Source organism: Balaenoptera acutorostrata, chromosome 3 (genome assembly GCF_949987535.1).
Source record: "Balaenoptera acutorostrata chromosome 3, mBalAcu1.1, whole genome shotgun sequence".
NCBI classification, from domain to species: domain Eukaryota; kingdom Metazoa; phylum Chordata; class Mammalia; order Artiodactyla; family Balaenopteridae; genus Balaenoptera; species Balaenoptera acutorostrata.
The window spans coordinates 130754296-130782210 of NC_080066.1; the positions used below are offsets into that span (position 1 = coordinate 130754296).

General features: G+C 37.3%; 1 protein-coding gene across 2 annotated transcripts in view; it reads right to left on the reverse strand.

Moving 5' to 3' along the window:
* The window catches only part of SOS2 (SOS Ras/Rho guanine nucleotide exchange factor 2), a 102284-nt gene that overhangs the window by 55318 nt on the left and 19051 nt on the right, over positions 1 to 27915 (reverse strand). Inside the window, exons 2-6 of one of the 2 annotated variants that reach the window (XM_057542414.1) lie at positions 19052 to 19177; positions 16491 to 16622; positions 15389 to 15553; positions 6307 to 6510; positions 1879 to 2022 (exon numbers count right to left, since the gene is read on the reverse strand). In XM_057542414.1, the coding sequence (XP_057398397.1) occupies positions 1879 to 2022; positions 6307 to 6510; positions 15389 to 15553; positions 16491 to 16622; positions 19052 to 19177 (771 nt within the window). The remainder of the gene's footprint in view (positions 1 to 1878; positions 2023 to 6306; positions 6511 to 15388; positions 15554 to 16490; positions 16623 to 19051; positions 19178 to 27915) is intronic. The other variant, XM_057542415.1, reaches the window with a different exon arrangement.

A 27915-nucleotide genomic window follows, 5' to 3' on the forward strand; every position in this document is an offset into this window, starting at 1 on the left:
AAGAACTGAAAACAGTGACTCAAACAGATACTCATATGCCAGTGTTTACTGCAGCATTATTCACGATAGCCAAAAAGGTGGAAAAAGCACAAGAGTCCATCAACAAATAAATAGATAAACAAAATGTTATATACACACAATGGAACAGTATTTAGTCACAGGAAGAGATAGAGTTCTGATACATGCTATGACATGGATGAACCTTGAAAACATTATGCTAAGTGAAATAAGCAGACACAAGAGAATATTGTAATGATTCTACCTTTATCAAATATCTAGAATCAGCAAATTCACAGAGACAGAAATAGATTAGAGGTTACCAGGGGTTGTGTGGGAGGGAAGAATAGGGAGTTATTACTTAATGAGTAGAGCTTCTGTTTGGGGTGATTAAACAGTTTTGGAAATAGATAGTGGTAATGGTGGTATACTACTATGAATTTAATTAATGCTGTTAAACTGTACGCTTAAAATGGTTAAAATGGCAAATTTCGTTATATGTTTACCACAAAAATAAAATAAAAATTAGAAAATACATTTTTGAATACATGTTTTTGAACCATCATATCTTTAAGAGTACAACAAGCAACCAGACTACAAATTAATATGCTAAGATATCACAATATTAAAAAACTTTCTAATAAGAGCAAGCCTGAGTATCTTCGTTAGGCATCAGTAACTGAGTATTTCTATACTATCAGTTCCATTGTCTACAAAATGGATGTAATTAAAGTGACTTACATTTTCAGAAAAATTAGGAAGAGATTATAAAACTAGCAAATTTACATGATATCTGAAGAAAGCACTTCAGAAGAAATAAAAATGGCCAATGAGTATGAAAAGATGTATAACATCATTAGTTTAAAAAAAAAAAGCAAAATCAAAGAACAATGAAATATTGTTTTTTCCTACTAGACTAGCAAAAATTAATGGGATAATAACAAAAATTAATGGGATAGTGAAGATATGGGTAAAAAGAGGGTCTGCATATACTGGAACTTATCTGGAAGTAAATTTGGCAAAATGTTTCAAAGTTCTAAAAACATACCTAGTCTTTAGTACCACGATTCCATTTCTAGGACTACATCCTAAAATAATTACTAGGCTATGAAGGCATTATATAAATATGTTTGTTACAGTATTGTTTACAATAACAAAAAGAACTGAAATAACCTACATGCTTAATAAAAATAGTTAAAATGTAGTGTCTCCATAGAACATGGTACTTTCAGACTTTAAAAGCTGTGTTGAAGTATATTTATTAGCATGGAAAATGTTCAAGATATTGACTGAAAAAAAGCAGGTTATAAAATAGTGAGATCCTATTTTTGTAAATATACATAGGTTTGTATGAATATGTGGACAAATGTTCATAAGGATAAATAAATCTTATAAAGATAACTAATCTCTATGTATTGCAAAATGAAGTTATTTTTGTCTTATTATATTCATCTATATTTTTCTGAATATTTTTACAATGAGCTACATTACTTTTATAATCATTTGAAGCACAAAAATATGATTTGCACTTTGGGAAAAAAATATAAACTTCCTTTTTCATTTTTGGAAATTAAGACTAAAATCCACAAAAGCTAAACAGCTATGGTCAATAAAATTTATTTTCTTTCACCTTAAATGCACTTGCCATTAAAAAAAAAATCTTAAACATTACTAGTCTATCAACTTTTGCTATAAATATTATCATAATTACACTATAAATTGTCAGTATAAAGACAATGTAATTTTAGTTTGCTATTGGTTAAATCGTAAGTATTTTTTATAGCAGCCAGCAGTGTCTTCTAATTTTCACAAATAATATCTTACTAAATATCTTAATACAGCACTTAGGACTTTAATGAGAAAACAGTTTTGTAAACTTACCTCTGCCAAATCTTCAAAACAGCTTCCAGCTAAGGGATGAGGGCTGCTTTCATCAGTCATTTCAACTGTGTCTTCAATTAAACCTAAAAGTTTCACGGTCAATTCATGTATATCTAAAATGTTACTGAAAATCTTTTCAATATCCTAAAAAAAAAGGAAGGTTAAGTAAGGCATGTCAGTTTGAGAATTTCATTTAAGAATTACTAAATATAAGTAATGTAAGTGTTAAGGATGTTATTTTCACCCAATAACATACCAGTATATTTCAAGACATAAAATATTGAATATAGTCCAAATTATAGCAAAAGTCAATCATGAATAAAGAAGAGAAATAAAAAAACCTCTTGGATTAGATTTAGAATTACTGAACAGAACTATATAGAATCTATGTTTTCCAGTAAATTTACTGTAAATCTCATATGGTGGATGATTCTAAGCAACTCTTTACATAAAGCATTCTGGCATTTGAGTATTTAAAATTGGCTAAGTGCTATAAGTCTTGATCAAGGTCTCACAGAGCTGGTTAATGACAAAAGCTGGGATCAAAATGAAGATCTGACTCCTAATCCAGACACAAACTGGTTTCACAATATGTGGCCTGTCTCTTGAATTTGAGGAGGAATTAAAGATTTCATTCAAGCTCTCAGGTGTGAATTTTACCTGGGTTAAAACATGTTAAGTCCTCTGGAAATAAAAAGACCATATGACTGATTATCCAGGTTATGGCCAACTATTATTCACTCTGCATTTTGTAATGGAAGCATCACAGATTAAGGAACCTGACAGACCTGAGCTTGGATCCTGGCCCCACTACTTGCTAGATGAGTGACCCTGGATTAGGACAATAATGACAATAATAACAGCTTACATTTCTTGTTATTATGTTCCAGGCACTACTTATAAGTATTGATTACTTGACATGTAGTTTCATAACAGCCTTATTAGATAGATACTATCATCATCCTCATTTTACGAATGAAGAAACAGGAACAGGGCAGTTAAGTAATTTGCCCAGGGTCACACAGTTGGTATATTAATACCTACCCATAAAGTTCTTAAGAGGATTAAATGAGATGATTTCTACAAAATGCTCCTGGCGTATATTAGGCCTTCCACAAATATGAGCTTTCTGAAAACATAGGAGTAGGGCCCAAAGGAGTAAATTAAGATCAAGAGTCATTCATTCTTTTATCAAATTTTTACTGAGTTCTATGCTCTGACCTTAGATGGCCTTTATTTCAAAAGTTTACACTCTCAACTATGCTAAAAAAATATAGTAGATATAGAGATAGAGAAAAGGGATTCTTTCTCTTAACCCTTCAGTATTATAATAAAAATTTTCTATCAAATCAGCACAAATTCAGTGAAAAGAGACCCATAAAAATTAATTCATGAGGAATGAAAACTGATGGGATGCAGAAAAGGCAAAGAGGATAATATTAGCTACCAGCAATTGTTATTAGCTAACAGCATTTGTTAAGCTTTTAATTCTTTACACCACTATAGACAAAACCCAATTATACTGTGGTATAAAAGAACCAAAATTCAAGTCCAACCTCCATAACTAACTTATCATAACTATTTTATGTCAATTTCCTCACCAGTAAGGTAGAAATGATAATACCTGCCCTACCTATCTCAGAGAATTGTTAAGGGTCACATAAAATAGGAGAGTACTTTAAAAAACATAAAATGTTGACTACTTAAGGCAGTGTGTCCAGTAGGAGTTATTATCAAATGTTAAACTAAATATGCATATTTTAAAAAAGGATAAAAGCCAATTAAAAACACCTTAAATTATCAGTGAAATTAATTCTTCTGGAAAAGAATGAAAAAGCTAAATCAGGGACTTCCCTGGCAGTCCAGTGGCTAAGACTCCGTGCTCCCAATGCAGGGGGCCGGGTTCAATCCCTGGTCAGGGAACTAGATCCCACGTGCCGCAACTAAGAGTTCACATGCCACAACTAAAGATCCCACATGCTGCAACTAAAAGATCCCACATGCCACAACGAAGACCCAGTGCAGCCAAATAAATAGATAAATATTTAAAAAAGAAAAAAAAGCTAAATCAGTTCCTAATCTTAAGCACTCAGCCAGCTGTGTCTGAGCATCACTCCTATTCACTCATGTAATAGTTATTTGGGGGAGGAAGTCAGGAAGTAAGAGAAAAGCCAAATATTCAAAGTGAAAGACACTCAGGGACTTCCCTGGTGGCACAGTGGCTAAGAATCCGCCTGCCAATGCAGGGGACACAGGTTTAAGCCCTGGTCCAGGAAGATCCCACATGCTGTGGAGCAAATAAGCCCATGTGCCACAACTACTGAGCCTGCGCTCTAGAGCCCACGAGCCACAACTACTGAAGCCCATGCACCTAGAGCCCGTGCTCCTCAACAAGAGAAGCCACCACAATAAGAAGCCTGTGCACCACAACAAAGAGTAGCCCCCGCTCACCGCAACTAGAAAAGCCTGCACGCGGCAACGAAGACACAACACAGCCAAAAATAAAAAATATAAATAAAAATTTAAAAAATCATTAAAAAAAATAAAGTGAAAGACACTCAGACATCTAAGAAAAAACAGATCACGTGAGAAATGAAGGAAAGAAAAATAAATCTAAATTTTAAAAAACCCCACAAAACAGTACTTGTCTAGCTAGATTCCTTAGAGTGGACTTCAGAACCTAGAGAGGTAGGGAAAACATGGACAAGTCTCCCTGGATCCCCATCCTACTCACCCCATTCCTACGCTGTCTTCCAACAGCGGAGCTCTGCCTTTGCTTATTTGATATTCTGTATAAACTTTCATTCTTCAAAAGTTCCACTAGTAAAACTTTAAACTACACCCTAAAGTACTTACCAAAAGACAGGAAAAAGCGTTAAGTCTTTCTTTTCTAGACCATACATTTCTTTCACCATCTTCAAATGAATGACTATAAATCTCAAATACTGCGCAGTAGAAAAAGATTTTTAATTTTTTTAATTTTTTTTTTTTTTGGCTGCATTGGGTCTTCGTTGCTGTGCGCGGGTTTTCTCTAGTTGCGGCGAGCGGGGGCTACTCTTCATTGTGGTGCACAGGCCTCTCGTTGCGGTGGCTTTTCTTGTTGCGGAGCACGGGCTCTAGGGCGCGTGGGCTCAGTAGCTGTAGCACGCAGGCTCACTAGTTGTGGCTCGCGGGCTCTAGAGCGCAGGCTCAGTAGTTGTGGCGCAGGAGCTTAGTTGCTCCGCAGCATGTGGGATCTTCCTGGACCAGGGCTCGAACCCGTGTCCCTTACACTGGCAGGTGGATTCTTAACCACAGAGCCACCAGGGAAGCCCGAAAAAGATTTTATTCCAGTGTAATCCCCCTAATTTTGTGTCTAATTTTCATTGTCACTGCACTTATTATATTAGTATAACAATTCACATATTAAAAAACCCACAATATCCCCAATGTTCATAGCAGCATTATTTACAACTGTCAAGATATGGAAGCAACGTAAGTGTCCCTCAACAGATGAATGGATAAAGAAGATGTGGTATATATACACAATGGAATACTACTCAGCCATAAGAAAAAGAATGAAATATTGCCATTTGCAGCAACATGGATGGACTTGGAGGGCTAAATGAATTAAGTCAGACAGAGAAAGACAAATATCAATTATATGTGGAATCTAAAAAATACAACAAACTAGTGAATATAACAAAAAAGAAGCAGACTCACAGATAAAGAGAACAAATTAGTGGTTACCAGAGGGTGTGGGTGGCAATACAGGGGTGAGGGAGTGGGAGGTAAAAACTACTGGGTGTAAGACAGGCTACAAGGACGTACAGCAAGTCCCCTGCATACGAACGAGTTCCGTTCCGAGAGCAGGTTCGTAAGTCCAATTTGTTCATAAGTCCAACAAAGTCAGCCTAGGTACCCAACTAACACAATCGGCTATACAGTACGGTACTGTAATAGGCTTATAATACTTTTCACACAAGTAATACATAAAAAACAAACACAAAATATAAAGAAAACATTTTTAATCTTACAGTACAGTACCTTGAAAAGTACAGTAGTACAGTACAACAGCTGGCATACAGGGGCATGTTTGCATCTTTGAAAGTTCGCAACTTGAAGGTATGTATGTAGGGGACTTACCATATTGTACAACATGGGGAATATAGCCAATATTTTATAATAACTATAAATGGAGTATAACCTTTAAAACTTGTGAATCACTATGTTGTACACCTGTAATTCATATAATATTGTATATCAACTATACTTCAACAAAAAATCTGAAAAAAATTAAAAATAGACAAAGCTAAACAACCCCACAATACTATATAAAACAATATTTTGTTTACATACTCATAAAGTATATGAAGTTACTGTTTATGATTTTAAGCTACTATATGACTTTTTGGGGTAGACAGAATTTCAAACCCAAAAGGTACTTACAGAAGGTTTAAACAGCTTTCTGTCAGAAAGAAAAGCTTCTCGAAACACTTTTATGATCATATTTAGTTCCCGTAGATACTGTCTTTCTTCTGCAATTTCAGTTCTGACAAGGTCATAGTAGTTTAATTCACCTGAAGAACTAGGTTCATCTTCACAAAGAGAAACCAAGCCTATGTCATCCTGATCAAACATGTCCATCAAAACCTAAGAAATATAAATCAGTAATGGATAAACTTATTTTCCTTACTGTTATAAGACCATCTCAAAGTACTTGGAATTAAAACGTTATTAAACAATGAGAGTTGTGTGTATTACAGGCTAAAATTTTAAGAGAAAATCCAAAATAAGAGAAATATGAAAAGTTGAAGTGAGATAACGTTCAAATAAAACTGGATATGGAGAAATAAATATTTATGAAAATAAGATAAATCTAACAGTGAAATATATATATACATATATGTATACATATACATGTATGTACACATATACATGTATGTCTGTGTGTATATAAATACAGGTACATACGCACACATAAACATAAAATATATAATAGCAAAAAGAGCACACATTTGGAGAACAACAATCTGAACCAAAATTCCAGTTCTACCACTTACCTGTGATTACAGACAAGTTATTTATTCTTTTGAAAGTCAGATCCCTTATATGTAAAATATAACTGATGAAAGAATTCAATGAAGTAATGGACATAAAACGCATACTATTACATCTGGCAAACAGTAGGCATTCAAAATGGTAGTTCTTTGTCCTACTGTAAGGATGCTTATATGCACTTGAGTAGAGTTTAAAGGAGAAAAGTAAAATGATACGCAAAATACATTAACAGCATGATGCTTTTCTGATGCATATTTACTACATCAACAACTGCTATTAAGTTCATTCGTTAAAATCAAGCATCTCCTGGGACTTCCCCTGGTGGTCCAGTGGTAAAGAATTCGCCTTACAATGCAGGGGATGCAGGTTCCATCCCTGATCAGGGAACTAAGACCCCACATGCTGCAGGGCAACTAAGCCCGCGTGCCACAACTGCTGAGTTTGCCCGCCTCAACTAGAGCCCACGTGCTCTGGAACCCGTGCACCATAGCTACAGAGCCTGCGTGTCACAACTAGAGAGAGAAAACCTGCGCATCACAACGAAAGATCCCACATGCCTCAATGAAAATCCCGTGTGCCACAACTAAGACCCAACGCAGCCAAAAATAAATAAAAATAAATATAAATAATAAATAAATCTTAAAAAAAAATCAAGCACCCCACAGATGCTTAAATTGCTATAGTGACAATTTCCCCTTTCAGAAAATAGTAAAGATTGCTACTATGGATTTAAGTCAACCAACAGGCAAGAACTAGCTGTATATCAAAAGCAATAGGAAAAAGATGACCATACTTTTTAGAATTAAAAATAGTTTAAAAAGAAAAGAAAAATTGGACCTACTTAATTATATACTCCAGACTGACTGAAAACTACTTTCTTAGAGTTTAGGAAAAAAGAAAAGGCACAATCCCAAAAAGGAAGCTCCAGAAAGTAAAACAATTTCAAGGGGATGAGAGGAAATTCTAACAATACAATATGAGATATTCATTCATTCATTCTCAAAAACATCTATTGATCACCAGAAATTGTGCCAGATGTTGGTAAGACACAGCAGTAAGCAAAATAAACATGAACCCTGCCCTCCTGATCTTCTTTTAAATCTAACTCAAAAATATTTCTTAAATCTGGTCAATCCTCTCCATTCCCCTCCACACTTCAAATCAGACTATTAAGCAATCACAACATCTATTAAAAGGTCTTGCAATATGATCTCCCTGCCACTGGTTTCTTCCCAACCCCATTTTCAAAAATGTTCCTAAAACCAAATTTGTGTCATACCCTACCTAAAAACGATACTGGATTTCATTGCTTTCAGCACACAATTCTAATTTCATGAAGATAAAGGCCATTCACAATCTAATCCCAGCCCACTTCCCTAGCCTCATCTCCTGTGATACTTTAAAATCCATCTTCTCCTCATTGCCCCCCCTCCATGAAACTCACCCTCCTGCCATCATCACCTCTGATTCCCAGCCACATTAGACCTTTGAAGAAACCATTGGGGCTGCACAGAGAATTAGCTAATGAAATCTGATTTTAAGCAGACACGCAAAAGAACAGAAGGTATGACACAGAACAGTCTTCTCTTCCCCACCAGAGATATTTTTAAAGTAGTCTGTACTTGCTCTAATTCCTTACTTCTCAAGCTCACTACTCTATTGAAACTGCTCTCACTAATGACCTTTGAATATCTTTTTGTTTTCTCTAGTTATCAACACAGCTGACCAGAACTTCTTAAAACTTTCTCTTCCCTTGGCTTCTCATACACCATTCTGTCAGTGAGGCCTCCTTCTCTACTACTCACCTTCTCCAACATCCACTGCAGGGTTCCATTTTTGGAACTGTTTTGGTCACACAACACCCAAAATCCCGAATGTAAATGCTATAGGAGTCAGGTAGATAATATCATGTTAATACATAAGAAGAGGTGATGGGGAGTGCGGCAAACTAGAAGGTGCATGCACCTAAAGAAGAAAGGCACTGTTCAATGCCAGCTATTCTGTCAGGCCTTTTGATTTTCTTTTTTCAAGAAGAGTCTGGAATCTAGATTTTTATGAAGAATTTTCATATCTGTAAATATAAACAGACTGCAAATAATTCAAAATTTTAAGAAGTAAACCTGGAGTCCCTATTCACTAGCAGGCCACCAGTCTGAAACATCCACTATACTTCCTCCTGAGTGAGCTCATCTTCTTAAACGATGTTCAGTCACTAGATAATAACTCCCTAAACATTTATCTCAGCATCTCTCTGGACCCTAGGCAGGTGTTACCAGAAGCTTGCTAGATATCTCTGTCTGACAAACCTATACATGTACACTCTACTTCAGAATCACTAATCACAGCATCATATCCTTGGCTTTCATAGCTAGAAAACTTGCCACTACCCTAGACTTAACACTTCTCCAACTTCCACACCAAATCAGTCCCCAAATCCTGTTAACTCCAACTCAGAAACAGCTCTTAAATCTCGTCAGTTCCTTCTATTCTCCTGTCTAGAATGTCTTCTCTTACTTCTCTTTCCTTCCAACTCTCACATTTATTCATCTGATAAATCCCTAGCCATTTTCATCACTTAGCTAAAATATAATTGTCTTTGTATAGCTTTTCCCAACTCTCCCTGAACTCTATCAAAATCTTTTCCATTGGCTTCAGTCCTCCATTAGCAATCCTCTCTCTTTTCTATATAAGCACCTAACTTATATTGACATTTCTAAGGATAAGAGCCATGATTTCACCTTAAAATCCACAGCATTTGATACATAGTAAATGCACAAAAGATACTTGCTTAAAGAGTATATATGTAGGGCTTCCCTGGTGGCGAAGTGGTTAAGAATCCGTCTGCCAATGCAAGAGACATGGGTTCGAGCTCTGGTCTGGGAAGACCCCCACATGCCGCGGAGCAACTAAGCCAATGCGCCACAGCTACTGAGCCTGCGAGCCACAACTACTGAAGCCTGCGTGCCTAGAACCCATGCTGTGCAACAAGAGAAGCCACCGCAATGAGAAGCCCGCTCACCGCAACAAAGAGTAGCCCCTGCTCACCGCAACTAGAGAAAGCCCACACGCAGCAACGAAGACCCAACGCAGCCATAAATAAATAAATAAATATATTTCTATTAAAAAAAAAAAGAGCGTATATGCATTTTATGTTTGTAAACTGTTAGAATTGTAATGAAAGGCTAAAGCCCAAGTGAGTTAAAGATCAGAATAAATATTAGGACAATAAAAGCATTTTTTGGTCATGTTCACAACAAGAATAATAAAGGAGAATTGGTTCTTGGAACAGATGGAGTAATATTACAACAAGAGAAAAAATACAGAAGAACTCAACTTCTGTAACATCTGGGCTCACAGAAATAAACTTCTTCAGAGCAGCTCTGTGCTCTCTTACTCTCTCTTGCCTTTCTTAAACATCAGTTTTCCTCTTAAGCATGTATGTTCTATTTTTCCAGTCTGAATATCATTTTCCTTAATAGTGACAAGTATATTAGGGGTTGAGCTCTAAAATTCCTTCCTATGACCATCTAACTATTCTCAGCAATCTCTGATGTGCCAGAATACGTCATACAGTCAAATGCCTCTTTTATTTTTAAGTGTAGAAAAAAGGTTGGTTCTCAAGTTCTCTATCAAATTATACGACCTTGTCTAGGAAATTACACAGATCCCTAGAAAGCATTTATTTGAATAGTTTATTAAACAGATGGTTTGTGAGCTCTTGAAATAGTGATCACAGGAAATCAGTTTAGATTTACTAAGACCACACCATGTCACACTAATCTCATTAATCCATTCACATGACTAGTCCCACAAATAAAGTCATCTGTATCTTAGCTAAACCTATGACAGTCTCTCATGACAAACTTGGAATCACAGTAGAAAAGGATGGGCAGGGAACTTCCCTGGTGATCCAGTGGTTAAGACTCTGCACTCCCAATGCAGGGGGCCCGGGTTCGATCCCTGCTCAGGGAACTAGATCCAGCATGCCACAACTAAGAGCCCGCATGCGGCAACAAAGATCCCGCGTGCTGCAAGTAAGACCTGGCTCAGCCAAATAAATAAATAAATAAATGTTAAAAAAGAAAAGAAAAGAAAAGAAAAGGATGGGCAAACTACAGCCCATAGGCCACAGTGAGCCTACTGCCCTTTATATAAATAAAGTTTTACTAGAATACAGCCCACACTCATTGGTTTATCGCTTCCTTTCTGCTACAAAGGCAAAGATGAATAGTTCTAAGAAAGACGTGTAGCCTACAAAGCCTAAAATATTCAGCCACCCATCTGGTCCTTTACAGGTAAAGTCTGCTGACCCTTGAATTAGACAAAGACATAAAACAGTAGCTGATGAAAAGGCCATAGTGAAAAAAAGTGGTAATTTATTAACCTGGAACAATGCCTCGCATAACATATGTGAGAGGGGCTTCCTTGGTGGCGCAGTGGTTGAGAATCTGCCTGCCAGTGCAGGGGACACGGGTTCGAGCCCTGGTCTGGGAAGATCCCACATGCCTTGGAGCAACTAGACCCGTGAGCCACAATTACTGAGCCTACGCGTCTGAAGCCTGTGCTCCGCAACAAGAGAGGCCACGATAGTGAGAGGCCTGCGCACCGCGATGAAGAGTGGCCCCCACTTGCTGCAACTAGAAAAAGCCCTCGCACAGAAACGAAGACCCAACACAGCCATAAATAAATAAATAAATAAACAAAATTTAAAAAAAAAATGTTAAGGATGTACCTCACATATCTTATTTAAAAAAACAAACAAAAAAAATGTAAGAAATCTCATCTCTTAAACTTTTCCAATATTTTTAACAAATAATTCAACTAAAACAAACTAAGTTTCTCAGACTGGCATATATTACAAAAAGCTGGTATGATATCTACAATGATGAATGACAAAATTCGATTTTTATAATATCTTGATATGCTAGAGCATAGTCTCAGTAACATTACAAAGTTTTATAGAGAAAAACTTGAGTTCAAACTTAGATGAAAAAAATATCAACAGCACAAGCTGTAAGAAATCAAAGATATAAGAGTATCTCATGTGGAAAGTCCCAGGGAGCTGAGACATCTGCAAACTCATTAAGTAAACAGAGTGATATGTGTGCCCAAAAAAGTTAATGCTGAAATTATAAAAGAACACCATATAGAATAAAGGAGGTGAGCCTTTCATTGTACTGTATTGGTCAGACCAAATCTAGACTGCTGTCTTTAGTTTTAGAAATCACAGTGTAAGAGCAATGCAATAATGAGATCTGAAAATCATGTCACAAAAAGATTGGTTTTCAAAGTCTCAAAAGGTAAAAATTTAGTACATGGAAAAAAGCTTTAAATAACAGAATAACTTATTCTGAAAAACAGTTTGGTCTTATCTAATGTAGTCCAGAAGAGAGACTAGAATTAGTGAATGAAATTTAACAGGAAATTCAGATGCAAACTATTGTATATAGTATGGATAAACAACAAGGTCATACTGTAGAGCACAGGGAACTATTGATATATTCAATATCCTGTGATAAACCTGTGTGGATTTGGTCTCATAATTCTGAGACTGTGTAATTGTTTAGAATTTACCTACTTTCACCTTTAAAAAGAGTCATGGAAAAGGTAACTGACTCAGATATGGAATAAAGTCTCTCCTTCCCACAGTCCCTCAATAATCCTGTTTGATTAATCCAAGGCCACTGTTTGAGGGCAGGGGGAGGGGAGGAATAGGGCAAATAAGGTAGGAATCCCTACACGAGGGTGTGAGGAAAAGCTGAGGGGGCCCATCTCAGCGTGCTAGCTCCTGAGAGGAGTAGGGAGGGTGTTTACTGGGGGGGGCGGGGGCTCACAACCTGGCACAAGATGTTAGAGATCATTCAGAGTAAAGAGACTATCCATATGATAGGGCAGCTTGATTCAGGGTGCTGGAGCCCTAGTGGATAAGGAGGGTATTTGCATGGGAAGGTGGTCCAGCAGCAGCAGTGGTGCAACATGGGATTGTTAGAACTTGAGTGGAGTAAGGAGAATGTATACAAAGAAGAAGGGTTTCTATGCCAAAATAGGGTGCCTACACCAGCGGGGGGAGAGAGGCCTGCTGGGAGACTGGTCACATACAGAAGGATTGATCAAATAAATAAATATATTAAGAAAAACAGGAGCCAGGTTTCTCACTATCAGATAAGGGAGTTACAAGTGTAAAAAGGGGAGGTTAAAATGAATCCTGTGGTATTGAACGTGGATTGAAGAGATCTGTGAACTTATATAAAGATAGATGAGAAATAAATATAGATGTGTATGTATATATGTATACACACACAAACACACACACACACTCCCTAATTCTGGCCTCTAAGAGACCAGAGCAGTGACACTCCAATTTCAATTAGCTCATCTAGCACCAAGATCTTGGTTTCTAAATACCATTCTCCACTAAAAGGAACCAGGATTTTTTAGAAAACAACTAATTCCAGGCTTGAGCAGCAGGTAAAGAACAAGTTGAACCTGGAGCATCTTGTGTCAAAATAAAGTGTTCAAAGAATGACAGGGACAGAGAAGCCAAATTGAAGGAGTTCCCATTGGCCAAATGTGAGACAATTTGAATATTAAATAATGAAGTAACAGGTTGTGTTCCACTGAATAAGAATCAATGAGTCCATATTAAAATAAACAAAATAAATAAATTTAAAGTGTGATGAGGAACACGATATTTACATAGCCTTAAAATATTCCACAAAATATTTATTAATTACAAAAGGGAAAGGAGTCCTTTAAAGTAGAGAAGCCTAGAGGACGGACCCTTAATCAAGTGATCAAAGTGACCATCACTAGTAATGGGACACAGTGAAATTGTATGTCGTGTAAGAAAATGCAATGAGAAGAACTCCTATGATATTCCTGCCACAGATCCATAACCTAAATCTTATCAAGAGAAAACATCAGAAAAAACTAAAGGAAGGGGCATTTTAAACATTAACAGGTATAATCCTTAAAAACGTCAAGGTCATAAAAGTTAAGAGAAGAATGAAGAACTGTTCCAGAATGAACAAGGAGAAAAAAGATACATGACTACTAGACACAACACATGATTCTGAACTGGATCATTTTGCTCTAAAGGACATCACCGGGACAAGTGGCAAAACTTGAACGGGGTCTAAGGATTACATAATATAACGTATCCACATTCATTTCCTGGATTTTCATTATCATACCGCAGTTATACAGGAAAATGTTTTTGTTTGTAGGACACACTAAACTATGTTGGCAACCTACTCTCAACGGGTTTAGGGCACAGGGGAGTATTTTTATTGTACATACAACTTTTCTAAAAGTCTGAGCTAGAAACAAAGTTAAAAAAAACATGTAATCATTTTTTTCATTTTTTCAGAAGTCAAAATAGAAATAAGAAGGAATTTCTACTATAAAATTTAAGTGAAAAATCATTTTTGAGACTACGGCATAGTTCAATCACTCTCAATCATAACTGCACATCAGAATCACCTGTGATAGTTTCAAAAATTTTGAAAATACTGAGGCTTAGAGGCCCATCCCAGGCCAAGTAAATCAGCTCTGGGGGTGAATGCAGGCATCAGTATTCTCTACAAGCTTTCTGGTAATTCTGACGTGCAAAGTGGAGAACCACTGGCATGTGCCAGGTCCTGGGGTAATTCACCCTTAGAGGTCTAGTTCAGGTACCTTCTCTATGAAATGTCCCTGGTCCCCCCTTTGCCAGAGTTAATCACTTTCTCCACCACCTTTGATTTATTTGTATAATAGTTTTAATTACATTGTGCTGCAATTATTTGGTTATAATACTTTTATTTCCCACTAAAATAAACTCCTTCTTACACAGGGATTGCTGATTTGTTCACTGTTGTATTTTCAATGCTCAGGACAGTGACTGACACATAAGAGGTACTCAAAAATGTTGATTTAAAAAGTAAGAAAAAAAAGGAGGGAAAGTGGAAAGGGAAGAAAAGGAGGAGAGAGGAAAAGAAAGAAAAGACTCAATTTCTTTCCTCAGTAGCTTACAGCCAGGAAGAAAGAAGATAAGTAACAAAAAATTATCAAAAGGAAGTAACTTTGGCATTGCAAAGTCTTCTTCTCTCTACCTGTGCCCCATGACCCATGCTGTGAAATCAAAGCATGTTTTTCAAAATTACTTCTTAAACTTAAACATATCTAAATATTCTGTATTTATTCTCTTTCTTAAAATACAAAACTCAAACTACTTTTCTTAAACTGGTTTGAGGCTTTGGATGTTTTTTCCTATAGGTAAAAAATTCTTGCTGGAAAAAAGATTCTCATCCTGTCACATGCTAAAAAACCTGAAAATATCATTGTTAGTCTGTAAAGGCCACCATTTTTCTGTCTTCCAACACCAGGAACTATAAAAATCACTAATATAATCATGTATTAAAAAACAGAGGTATAAGTGACAAATAGTCTCTATCATTCAGGTTAAGTTTAAATACCTTTTAACACTTACCTTATCTGCACACATTGACACTTTAATGTCCTGTTGGGATATTTCATAATGTCGGATATTAAAAACATAATTACCAGCCAATTTCAAAATATCAGCTGAGATATACTCTAGTACAGCCACAATATATAGGGACACATGGTAGTCCACTTTGTACCCTAAAACTTCCTGTGGAAAAAATAAACAATTTAATTCCAAAAAATGGCAGCACTGTCAAGTAGCAGTTAAGCACTTAAAAATTTTATTTAACATTCTTGTTTATAAAGAACTTTCTATAAACCAAATGTCTAAACTCAAAGGTACCACAGGATATGAAATGAGCTGTTGGCTCAGTATCAGGGTTTCTTTTTCTCTCTCTCTTTTTTAAAGAGACACCTAATCTAACAAATCTGCCTTTAGTATCAAACAAGAAGAGATGATTGATTCTAAGACAGAAATCTTGGACTGGACTTCCCTGGAAACCTCTTGATACATTATCCGAAACCCATGTGACAAGTATCTGCTATCTTCAAGGATATTGCTTTAATTAATATCCCCAAATTACAATGGTTTTTACTAAGGGGAGGATGTGTGTATGTGTGTGTGTTGGGTGGGGGGAGGGGGAGTCTTGAAATTTCTACCAAATGGTATTCAAATCCATGTACGCCAATTATTTTCTATAGACTAAATAATATTCCCTAGACAACTTTTCCAACGTACAGAAAAATATCTGTGATAAATACAGATTAATTTAAAAACAGTTCTGAACTCACAGGAGCTTTTGCATTATATATTTTATTAATCAACAAAAAGCTGGAAGTCAATCAGGGGTAGCAATCATTAGAAGATGCCACAAAGATGCATTATTTCTTAACATTAACCTTTAATATTATTTGAAAAGCAATCTGATTTCATCAAAGCATACTTCTTTTTGTTTTGTACACATATTAAGAAACATAGATATGTATGTATGTGTATAAACAAGTGTACACACATTCAAGTGCACATACACAATAAGACCATGCTATATAAATACACAAATACTATATAAAGTATTATTTGTTAAAAATAACCTCCCCAATGCTTTTTTGTGTCTGTTTTTTGTTTGTTTGCTTGTTTGTTCTACCTTCAATGAAGGATGGATTTTGTCCACAGGCAGTAAGAGAGGATTTCTTCGTTTTCGTTTCTCTATGGCAGACTGTGCATCAGCAATAGCCCATTTATCAATTGGATGAGGAAAGGTCTTTTGAACTCGTTCCTGTTCAGATCACAGCAGAACTACTGTTAATAGAAGTGCTCATAAACAGAAAATTCACACAAAATTAAACTTTATCATCATCCATAACACCAGCAGTTAATAGTAACGTAACATATTCTGATTCCTGCAATAAATGAAATTTGTTTAAAAAAAAAAAGATCAACATGCTATCAAGATTTTTCCACATAATTCCCATGGGTGAGGAAAAAGGTGAAGTTTAAACAGAAAGCTTTAAGTGTAAGCATAATTAAGATAAAATGGAAAAAGGAAAAAGTAATAATATTAGGGGAGATTAAAGCAAACATGAAATACTCTATCAGTGATTTTAAGGTCAAGGTTTCTAGGGTTAAAACTGTTTACCTAGCAGAAGTTAACTCATTATTAATAATTATTATGCAGTCTCTCTCCTGCTAATCTCAGAGCTTTATAGAGAAGAATTTTAAAAGAAGAAATATCATGTACCTCTTAAAGGATCAAGTGTGTGGCAGAGCTCAGAAAGGTTTAAAGAAATGTATCTCTTGGCAAAAACAATCCAAGCCTTTTATGTTACTATTTTGTTCATCTAATCTTAAATATAACCAGTAATTGGCATGAATAATGAGAAGTAATGATAGCTGAATGAAACTCCAATTTAGCAGGATTTCCTATTTTTAAAATTATATTCTCAGCTTCTAACATATTTAGCTTCTGAAAAGTATACTTTTATTATATTTACTTATGTCCAATTCTTACAGCAGAGAACAGGGAAACAAATGCTTTAATTCCCAGAGTCCCTGAAAATCTTAATAGATTACTCCAGATTAAGATTATCCTTTACACTGGAAGTTGTTGCCTTGTTATAGAAACAATCTTCAAAAGAAAGGTGATATAAACAGTATAATGCCAAAGTAACTTTTAAAAGCTATACTGACAGTTATTTCTAAAAATCTAGAAATACTCCCATGCAACTGAGCCAAAACAAATATTTCAGCACTGAATTACACACGATCTTTTAGAGGTATAGATATGTATATATATTTTTTAATCAATGAGTAAAATGTTTATTCTATACTAGTCCTTTATTGAGGTAATATTTATATGCAGTAAAATGCACAGATCTTAAGTGTACCATTGAATGAGTTTTGAAAAATGCTTACACCTGTGTAACCATCGCCCTAATCAAGATTACAGAAGATTTCTATCATCTTAATCTCACCCTTCATAGGCAGCCAGCAGCCACAATCCTGATTTCTATCACCATTACTTTTAGCTATTTCTGATTTTCATATAACTGGAATCATATAATACATACTCTCTGGGGTATGTCTCATTTTGCTCTATTTGATATCTGTGGATGGTAGCTATGTTATTGCATATATCAGTAGTTCATTCTTTCATTTTACAACACTACTAAGTAGTATTCCATTTTATGAATCTATCACAATTTGTTTTCCCATTCTCTTGTAGATGGAAATTTTAGTTGTTTCTAATTTTTGCCTATTATGAATAAAACTGCTTGGATATTCATGTGAAAGTCTCTTTGTGAAGATATATTTCCATTTCTCTAGGGTTAAATACCCAGGGGTAAAATTGCTGGGTCATAGGCTAGATATATATTTAACTATAAGAAACTGCAAAACAATTTTTCAAAGTACTTATGCCATTTTATACTCCCACTAGCAATGTATAAGAGTTCTAGTTGCTCTACATCTCATCAATATTCCATGTTATCAGTCTTTAATTTTATCCCTTTTAGTGGGTGTGAAATAGTATCTCATCGTAGTTTTAATCTCTATTTCCCTGATGAATTATGAGTTTGAGTACCTTTTCATATGCTTATTGGCCATAAGTATATCTTCTTTTATGAAGTGTCTGTTCAAGATTTTTGCCCACTTGGGTGAGCAGGGTATCTTTTTATTACTGACTTGTAGGAGTTTTTGTTTGTTTGTTTGTTTTAACATATTCTGGATACAAGCCCTTTGTAAGGAATACATATTGAAACATTTTCTCCTAGTCTGTGACTTATACCTTTTTTATTTTCACATCAATTTTATTTTTTGATATTTACAGTGTTTTGAGTCCTCTGTAAAAAAACATTTGTTTAACACTAGCTTATATTCTCCTGCATTTTCTTCTAGAAACTTTACAGTTTCAGCATTTATGTTTAAGACTATAATACATCTTGAACTAATTTTTGTGTGAGATAGTTTTCAAGGGTTTTTCCCACCATAAATTTATCCAGTTGTTTTAGCACTTTTTTTGCTGAAAAACTTTCCTTTCCTCATCGAATTGCCTTGACATCTTTGACAAGAATGAACTAACCATATATCCCCCATTATGATTTCAATGGTTTTAGCTTCCATAATAATTTAGAATGATATAGATTGAGATATAAAAATTAATTTGTACAGTGGTTCAATGACTTTTTGAAATAACAAGATAATTTTTACCTCCACATCTTGAACAGTCCTTGGTTGGGCCATGCATAATTTATTAAGCAGCTGAAAAATCAGCTCTTCAATGTAATAGAGAGACTCTTCATTAGCTGAGAGATTGGGATGTACTTGCTCCTGAACCTTTAAAAAAAAAAAAAAGTTCTCAATTTAAGTAGAGGCAAAATGATATTAAACAAAAGTCAGAGAATCTTATATATAATTTATAGTATTTTACCAGAATGGTCACTCAAATACAGATATAAAACACAAAAAATGGGGGCTTCCCTGGTGGCGCAGTGGTTGGGAGTCCGCCTGCCAATGCAGGGGACACGGGGTCGAGCCCTGGTCTGGGAGGATCCCACATGCCGCGGAGCGACTGGGCCCGTGAGCCACGACTGCTGAGCCTGCGCGTCTGGAGCCTGTGCTCCGCAACAAGAGGGGCCGCGATAGTGAGAGGCCCGCGCACCGCGGTGAAGGGTGGCCCCCACTTGCCGCGGCAGGAGAGGGCCCTCGCACAGAAGCAAAGACCCAACACAGCCAAAAATAAATAAATAAATCAATAAATAAAAAAGCAAGCCACTAGTGTGTATTTGGACCAATTAAAAAAAAAAACACAAAAAATGAAGAAAAACTGTATTTGTTGGTCTCTGTAAACTCTTAACTCAGAGTAGTGGTTCTTAATCTTTTCTAGACTCTGAAAATCAGCTGAAAGCCACTGGCCCCTCTCATCCTTACCACCAAAAAAGCATATGCACATAAAATATTCTATACAATTTCAAAGGAAGCATGGATACCCTGAAGTTAATTAATAAACCTACTATGTACCAAGATCCCAATCAGGGAAGACATCAATCACTCTCACAAAAGTCCTGAGGCTGCTAAACTTCTGTGATAAGAGGAGAGGCAGCCATCTGTGATTACTTACGTGATAACCTTGTACAAGGTTTGGGTTTTGCCCTTCCTGTGACAATTATAATCCTTATGTCTTCTCTCCCCTTTGAGTAGAGCTACTGCAGTGCCTCAGTGGCTTGCCTACAGGCTTCAGTGGATTACATGCGACAGTGAAGCCCAGGTGCTGGGGGTGGGGTGGAGGAAGCTGTCAGCTACGTGTAGGCCGGTGGTGGAGCTGAAGGCACAATCTGCCCTGCCCCTGCTTCCCCACGGAGGTCGGGCAGAGGTGCCCCGCTCCAAGTTGCATTTTCCCTTCCCCAGAAACAATGCCATTCTTGCTCCCATTCCTCCACATCCCCCTCTGGCTCAGGTGAAAGCCAGGCCACTCTGTTTACAGATAAAAAGTTCAGGTGCTTTTGGCCACTGGTCTTGGATCTGCCTTCTCTTTCCAGTGGTGAGATCCCACTCCAGAGGCGTTTTCTGAGAAAGGTGGTTGGGGCTGGTGGCTATCACTGAAAAGTGACGCCAGTGCTGTACCGCCTAAGTGAGTCAGATGCTGCTCTGCAGGCTGGGCATGGTATCAACCAACCCCACTCCCCCAGGTAGGCAAGGCGCAGGACCCTCTTCACTTGGCCTGCCGACTCCATTACAAAACCATTTTCCTACAGTTCAAAAGCAAGCCACCCCCACCCCTTGCCCTTGTCCAAAGGGCAGAGCATTTTAGTAAGATCTACTTTGTACATCTCTAGCAATAGTTAAGTCCCTGACATTGGGGCTAAATTCTTATTGTGAGACATACATATCCATCCGGCCTTCCCCAACTGTTCCTCCCAAATCTACTTTTGCTTTGGATCTGGGCCGGGTACCAAACAGAAGACTCTTTTTTGATCATCAGCTACTGCTTGAAGCCTGTTTTCTACAAGGACTCCAAAGGCTGAAGTCTCCCAGGGCACAACATGAGGACAAATTTCTCATCAGATAAAAGTGGGCTCAAGGAGTTTTCCTTTGTTAGTGTCTTCCTCAGACCCTGTTTTCCCACTGTATTCCTCTGACCCCCTTTTCAGTTAACAGGTGAAGTTCTCCCAGCCCATAGAGGCAGTAACATCATCTTTTGCGTCTCCTCTCCTTTGGCCATCTTGGGAAGCAAAATATTATTTTTTAGCCCAGGCTTCACAGCCTCTCTTCGTGGGCAGCCCCCATCTGGACTCCAGACCCTGGCCTAGGTGAAGTCAGAGGCTTTCTGACAGATTTTTGAATGGATATTACAGGGATGGAGGGGCTCCCCAACCTGCTGTAGGGAATAGCCTGAGAAGACATGTGTTTGGAATCTTAATATTTTGGCACATGGCTATGTCCATTTTAAGATCTCTGGTGGGTTTGAGATATTTAGGTGTGGATTAAAGGGACAAGGAGTCTTTTTCTTAGCTAAAGTGTTCAAATACTGTTTTGAACAGTGACAGCTATTCTTTATTGCCAGCCCTTCTGGGCATCTCACCGCCACACCACCTTCTCTAGTGTTAACAGGATCTCTGGTCTTAGAAGCCTGCCTTCAGTTCCGAGCTACCCCAAGTAACTGACTGGCCTTGGTATTGGCTGCAACCTTGTTAGAACCACACAGGTTCCACCCTCACCTGGCCGGCCTCGTTACTTGGGCCAGTGGGTGCAAGTGACCCTTCCAAGGAACAGGTGTTGATGACTTCAGCATTCAGGGACCCTTTGTGTTCCCCCTTACCTAGAACCCTTAGACTACTCCTTCTATTCTCTTCTCCCTGGAAGCCTCTTTCCAAGAGCCCTATTTTTTAGAGCTGAACTGCACAGATTATAGCTGCTCTCATATTTAGTCAAGGAAGAGAGAAAGAAGGCTCTCAGGCACTAACTTTCAACTTCTCTCAAGCCAAACCAGTTTAAAATGGAAACTCTAGCAGAATGAACTGGATTTCCATTTTCTCATGTCTACCTGTCTTCCCCCTATACTCTAAAGTTACCTGTTTCTAGCAAAATAGAAGGGAAGGAGAGGCACGCCTAGCAATACTTCCCCTCTCCTCCCCCATGCCCTTCTTTGAAGGCCTCAGCTCAGCCGTTCAGGCCACATCTCTCCTCCCCAAGCTCTTCTCGCTCAGCTTGGTATCCAGCATCCTGAATATTCCTCAGCAGATTCATCTTGTGGGCTCAGATTCCAGATTCTCAGTTGAAGGCAAGGAGCCAGATTCTCCAGCTCCCTGCAGGCACCGCAGGAACACTTAGGGAGAGGAGGCTGGCTGGGGGCCTAGGAATGTATGTGCCTGTCTGCCTCCCTGGCAGGCTGGGGAAGGGTGCAAGGCTCAGCGCACTGAACCACAGGAAAGGCTCACAACCAGTAGCAGTATCTTCCAGGTAGGACTATCCTGGAAATTAGTGCGTGTGAGACTGAGAAATTGCTCAGAGTAGGTTTTTTCCACAGCTGCTGTAGGATTGCACATTTTAGACCAATCTTGTCCAGTACTTTTCCTGTCTTAACTTTTGTATTTTTTTGTTAAGCCAACAAGCCAAGAATTTGGCCCTACGGGGATCCATGTGGTAGGCAATAGCTGCTCTTTGGCCAAGGCCTTCATAAAGGATTCGGTCATCCCACTGTCTGCTCCCTAGCCCCACACCCAGGTGAAGACCACGGGGAGGGAAGAATTTTGAGGTCAGTACAAACCAAGTAAGTCTGTAAATTAAAGCTGTTAGTTTTCCTCTGGGAGGGCATTTTGCATCAGGCCTGGGCTATGTGCAGAATCAAACCTGGCTGTGAGTTAGGATAGGCACCATTTGGGCTTCCCTGGTGGCGCAGTGGTTAGGAATCCGCCTGCCAATGCAGGGGACACAGGTTCGAGCTCTGGTCAGGGAAGACCCCACATGCTGTGGATCAACTAAGCCTGTGCGCCACAACTACTGAGCCTGCGCTCTAGAGCCCATGAGCCACAACTACTGAGCCCATGTGCCACAACTACTGAAACCCACGTGCCTAGAGCCCGTGTTCCACAACAAGAGAAGCCCCTGCAATGAGAAGTCCGCACACTTGCAATGAAGAGTAGCCCCCACTCGCTGCAACTAGAGAAAAGCCGCGCACAGCAACGAAGAACCAAAGCAGCCAAAAATAAATTTAAAAAAAAAAAAGAATAGGCACCATTAAATTTGGGGCCCAGAACACTGGGAGAAAGGTTTGTGCAGTATGTCATAAAGGTCTTCAGTGCGTCTGGGCCCACCTTACTACTTCTGGGCCAGCCTGACTGCCGATGTCCACATTAGCACACACTTGAACCCCTCTGCTAAACTCTAACCCTGCTCCCTTATGTAGGTCAGATGTTTGGCCTCTGGGTTTGGGAAGAGAAAACTGCCATGCCGAGAACTCTCAGGCCCTGGAGTTGGGTATTGGCTCTTTTAGCCAGCTTTTGTGGGAACTGTCTTCGATTGAACCACTAAAGAAGCAAAGGGGGTATGTATGAGGTTCCAGCTACCCAAGACAGACCAGATGTCCCTCAAAAACAGCTTGGGTTCCCAGCTACAGACTCTACGAAAGTGAATCAAACCTTTTACCTCACTTTTTTTCTTTCCAAATTTATTTGCTTTTAAGAACTATAAACTTCTGGCTATTGTTTTTCTTGTTCTTGGGGCCCCTGGGTAGACAGACACAGCTTGATGATTTCAGAGCAGATACAGGCCAAGAAACCAAGGCACTGAGTGCTGAGTCCAGACAAATGATACTTATATACACATCCAAATTTGAAGAGAAAATGTGTTTCTTTAGGTTTCAAACACTGTAATAGATATAAAACAAAAATAAAAACCTGCTGCAAAGTTAATAAATAAAATAAACCTACTAGAAGTCTATGAATACTAGGTCATGAACCCTAGCAACAGAGGTATCCCTGAATAACCATACTACTTTATACGTTACAGAGGTGCTCTGTGAAGTAGGCGCTAGTCAGATTTCTTTTACAATGGTATATGCTGCTTTCTGTCGCCACACAGCTGTGCTGAGCCTCTTTTGTTGTTAAATTTCTTTCTTTTTTTTTTGGCCGCACCGCATAGCATGCGGGATCTTAGGACCCCACCAGGGAGCAAACCTGCACCCCCTGCAGTGGAAGCACGGAGTCTTAACCACTGGACTGCCAGGGAAGTCCCTGTTGTTAAATTTCTTAAAATTAGAATCTAGTAATCTGTCCTAAAAAATAATCCAGTCAAACTGAATATGAGGAAAAAGAAGGTAAAAAATAGTGCCTAGCGTTATAGTAGGTGTCATGTAAATATCTGTTGAAAGAATGATTAATAGAAAAGTATTGTTCTAATGCACGGTATTAGAAGGATATCAATGCCACTGACATAAAAAGTAAGAAAAAATTTTGAATAGTCTCATAGTTATTTTGGAAAACTGATGCGGTAGTTAAAAATCTTCCCACAAAGAAAACAGCATTAAGGTGACCACTTCATCTAAATTCTCAAAATTAAGCATAAAATTGTTCATTATAGCCTCTTGCATTTTTAAGTTCATAGAAACTTCAGTGAAGTCTTTTCTTTCATTAATATCAGTTATTTGTGTGTCCATTCTTTTCTTGATCAGTCTCTCAAGGGTTTATCAATTTTATTAATCTTTTCAAGAACCAACTTTTGGCTTTGTTGATGCTCTCCATTTTATGTTTGTTTTATATTTCATTTATATGTTTCATCTTCATTTTTTCTTCCGCTATTTATTCTTTTTTTCTAACTTCTTGGGATGGATACTTATTTTCAACCTTTCTTCTTTTGCAATATGTATATTTTGTCTAAGAACTACTTTTGTAAAAAACCCACAGATTTTTATATGGACTACTTTTGCAGTCATCCGTTTCAAACTAACTTCTAATTTCCATTATGGTTTCTTCTTTAACTTTAGAATTTAGAAGTATACTTCTTAATTTCTAAACACACAGGGGTTTTTTTTTCACGTTATCTTTTTTATCGATTTCTAGAATAATCACATTGTGGTCAGAAAACATACTTTCTATGATTTCAATTTTTTTGAAATATGTTAAGACTTGCTTTTATAGCTCATTGCATGGCCTAGATGGCTTCACTGACAAACTCATCAAACATTCAAGGAAGAAATGCAACAATCTTAAGCAAGCTTTCTCGAAAATAAGTAAAAAAGTAGACTTCTCAAGTTATTTTGAGGCTAGCCTTGATATAAAAACTCAAAAAGATGAAAAGTACAGCTCGTTTTCACTCATGAACCTAGAAACAAAAGCTTAAATAAACTATTAGCTAACTTAATTCTGTAATATATTTTAAAAAATTATACAACATGACCAAGCTGGATTTATCCTAGGAATGTTAAGTTGGCTTAATGTTGGAAAATCATGCAAAGTAATTCACCATGTTAACAGATTAAGAGAGAAAAACAATATGATCTTAAACAGATGTAGAAAAAGCATATAAAATTTTGAATATTCAAACATAATCAAATCTCTGAATGAACTTCCTGAATTTGGTTAAAGGTATCTACAAAAAAGCTACAAGAAACATCATAGTTAATGGTAAAACACTGAAAGCTTTCCTTTTGAGATTAGGAAAAAGGCAAAGATACTAGCTATTATGATTTCTATTCCACATTGTACTGGAGGTCCTGGCCAGTGAAGTACAGCAAGAAAAATGAAAGTATTAGAATTAGAAAAGAAGAAACAAATTTGCAGATGATTTGATTGCCCACTGTGATAGCTAATTTGATGTGTCAACTTCTGGGCCACCGGGTACCCAGATATCTGGTTAAATATTATTTCTGAGGGTGTCTCTGAGGGTGTTTGTGGATGAGATTAACATTTGAACTGGTAGACTGAGTAAAGCAGATTGCCCTCTCCAGAGTGGGTGGACCTCATGCAATCCACTGAAGGCCTGAATAGAAGAAAAGGCTGGGTAAGAAATAATTCTCTCTCTCTACCTGACAGCCCAGGTTTTTGGTCTTCTTTTGCTTTTGGACTAGAACTTGGACTAGAATTACACCATCAGTTCTCCTGGGTCTCCAGCTTACTGACTGCAAACTTGCACTTCTCTGCCTCTATAAGAGTGTGTGTGTGTGTGTGTGTGTGTGTGTGTGTGTGTGTATTTCTGTTTCTCTAAAGATTCCAGACTAATACACCCATGAAGGAAAATAAAAGTATTGTACACATAAATTATTTCAATTCATAAAAATAAAATGTTATTTCTATGTAACAGCAACAAAGTTAGAAAATAAAATTTTAAAATAATATCACTTATAATAGAATAAACATTATACCATGTATTTTGGAATAAATCTTAGATAGGAAGTACAAGACTCCTAGGGAGAAAACGAGACTCTGAGAAAAATTAAAGATCTAAATAAATAAAATAAAATACCATGTTCATGAATTATCAGACTTAATATTGTAAATATATCAATTCTCCTCAAACTGATCCATGGAGTTAATAAAATCACAGTCAAAACCAAACAGTATGTTTGGTTAAAACTGAAACGATAATTTCAAAACTTATATAGAAATACAAAAAGCTAAGAAATCAGTCATATACTCTTAAAGAAATATAAGTACTTGCTCCAATTATTATTGGAATTTATTACAAAGCTACAGTATTTAATAATGTGATACTGATATAATGATAGACAAACAGATGAACAGAACAGAGAGCACAGAAACAAGCCCACAGATATATAGACCCTTGATGTATAACAAAGGTGGCATTATGGGCAGGGGGAAGATTGTTGAGGGACGCTGGGGCAAGTGGATGAATAGTGAACAACTGGATACCCATATCGAGAAGAATGAAATCAACTCCTATTCACACTTGATACAAAAATCAATTTTAGTTGATTTTAGACCTATTAAATAGACCTAATAAAGTTCTGATAATATAAAACAAGATAATAGATAATTATCTTAATGACCTCAGGACAGAAAAGGATTTACCAAACAGAACACAAAAATTACTACCCAAAGTGTAATAATACCAAGTGTTGGTGATTATGTAGAAAAATGCGAACTCTCACACACTGCCAATGGCGTGCAAAATGGCTCTATCACTTTGGAAAACTTTGCCATCATCTACTAAAGTTCAAGATAAGCATACCCTATGATCCAGTAATTCTACTACTCAATATTTTATATTCTTTAAAGCTCTACAGTCCAATACAGTAGACACTAGCCTCATGTGGCTACTGAGCACCTGAAATATAGCTCTACTGAACTGGAGATGGGCTATAAGAGTAAAATGTATACCAGACGTCAAAGATCTAGCACACACAAAAAATGTCAACTATCTCAATAATTTTTATGTTGACTATATGCTGAAATGATTGGATTTATTGGGTTAAATACATTATTTAAATCAATTTCATCTGTGTCTTCTTATATTTTTAATGTGGCTATGAGAAAAGTTTAAATTACATATGTGGCTAATATTATATTTCAATTGGACAGCACTGCTCTAGAGCAATAAGCACAAACGTTTACCAGAAGACATGTACAAGGCGGCTCATAAAAAACATTATTGGTGGACTTCCCTCGTGGTGCAGTGGTTAAGAATCCACCTGCCAGAGCAGGGCACATGGGTTCGAGCCCTGGTCTGGAAAACCCCCATGCTGCGGAGCAACTAAGCCCATGTGCCACAACTACTGAGCCTGTGCTCTAGAGCCCATGCTCCACAACAAGAGAAGCCACCACAATGAGAAGCCCGCACACCACAACGAAGAGTAGCCCCCGCTCGCCCCAACTAGAGAAAGCCTACAAATTGGAAGGAATTGAGAAGGAATACAAATTGGAAAAGAAGAAATAAAATCGTCACTATTTGCTGATGACATGATACTATACATAGAAAATCCTAAAGATGTCACCAGAAAACTACTAGAAGTAATCAATGAATTTGGTAAGGCTTCAGGATACAAAACTAATGCACAGAAATCTCTGGCATTCCTATACACCAACAACGAAAAATCAGAAAGAAATTAAGGAAACACTCCC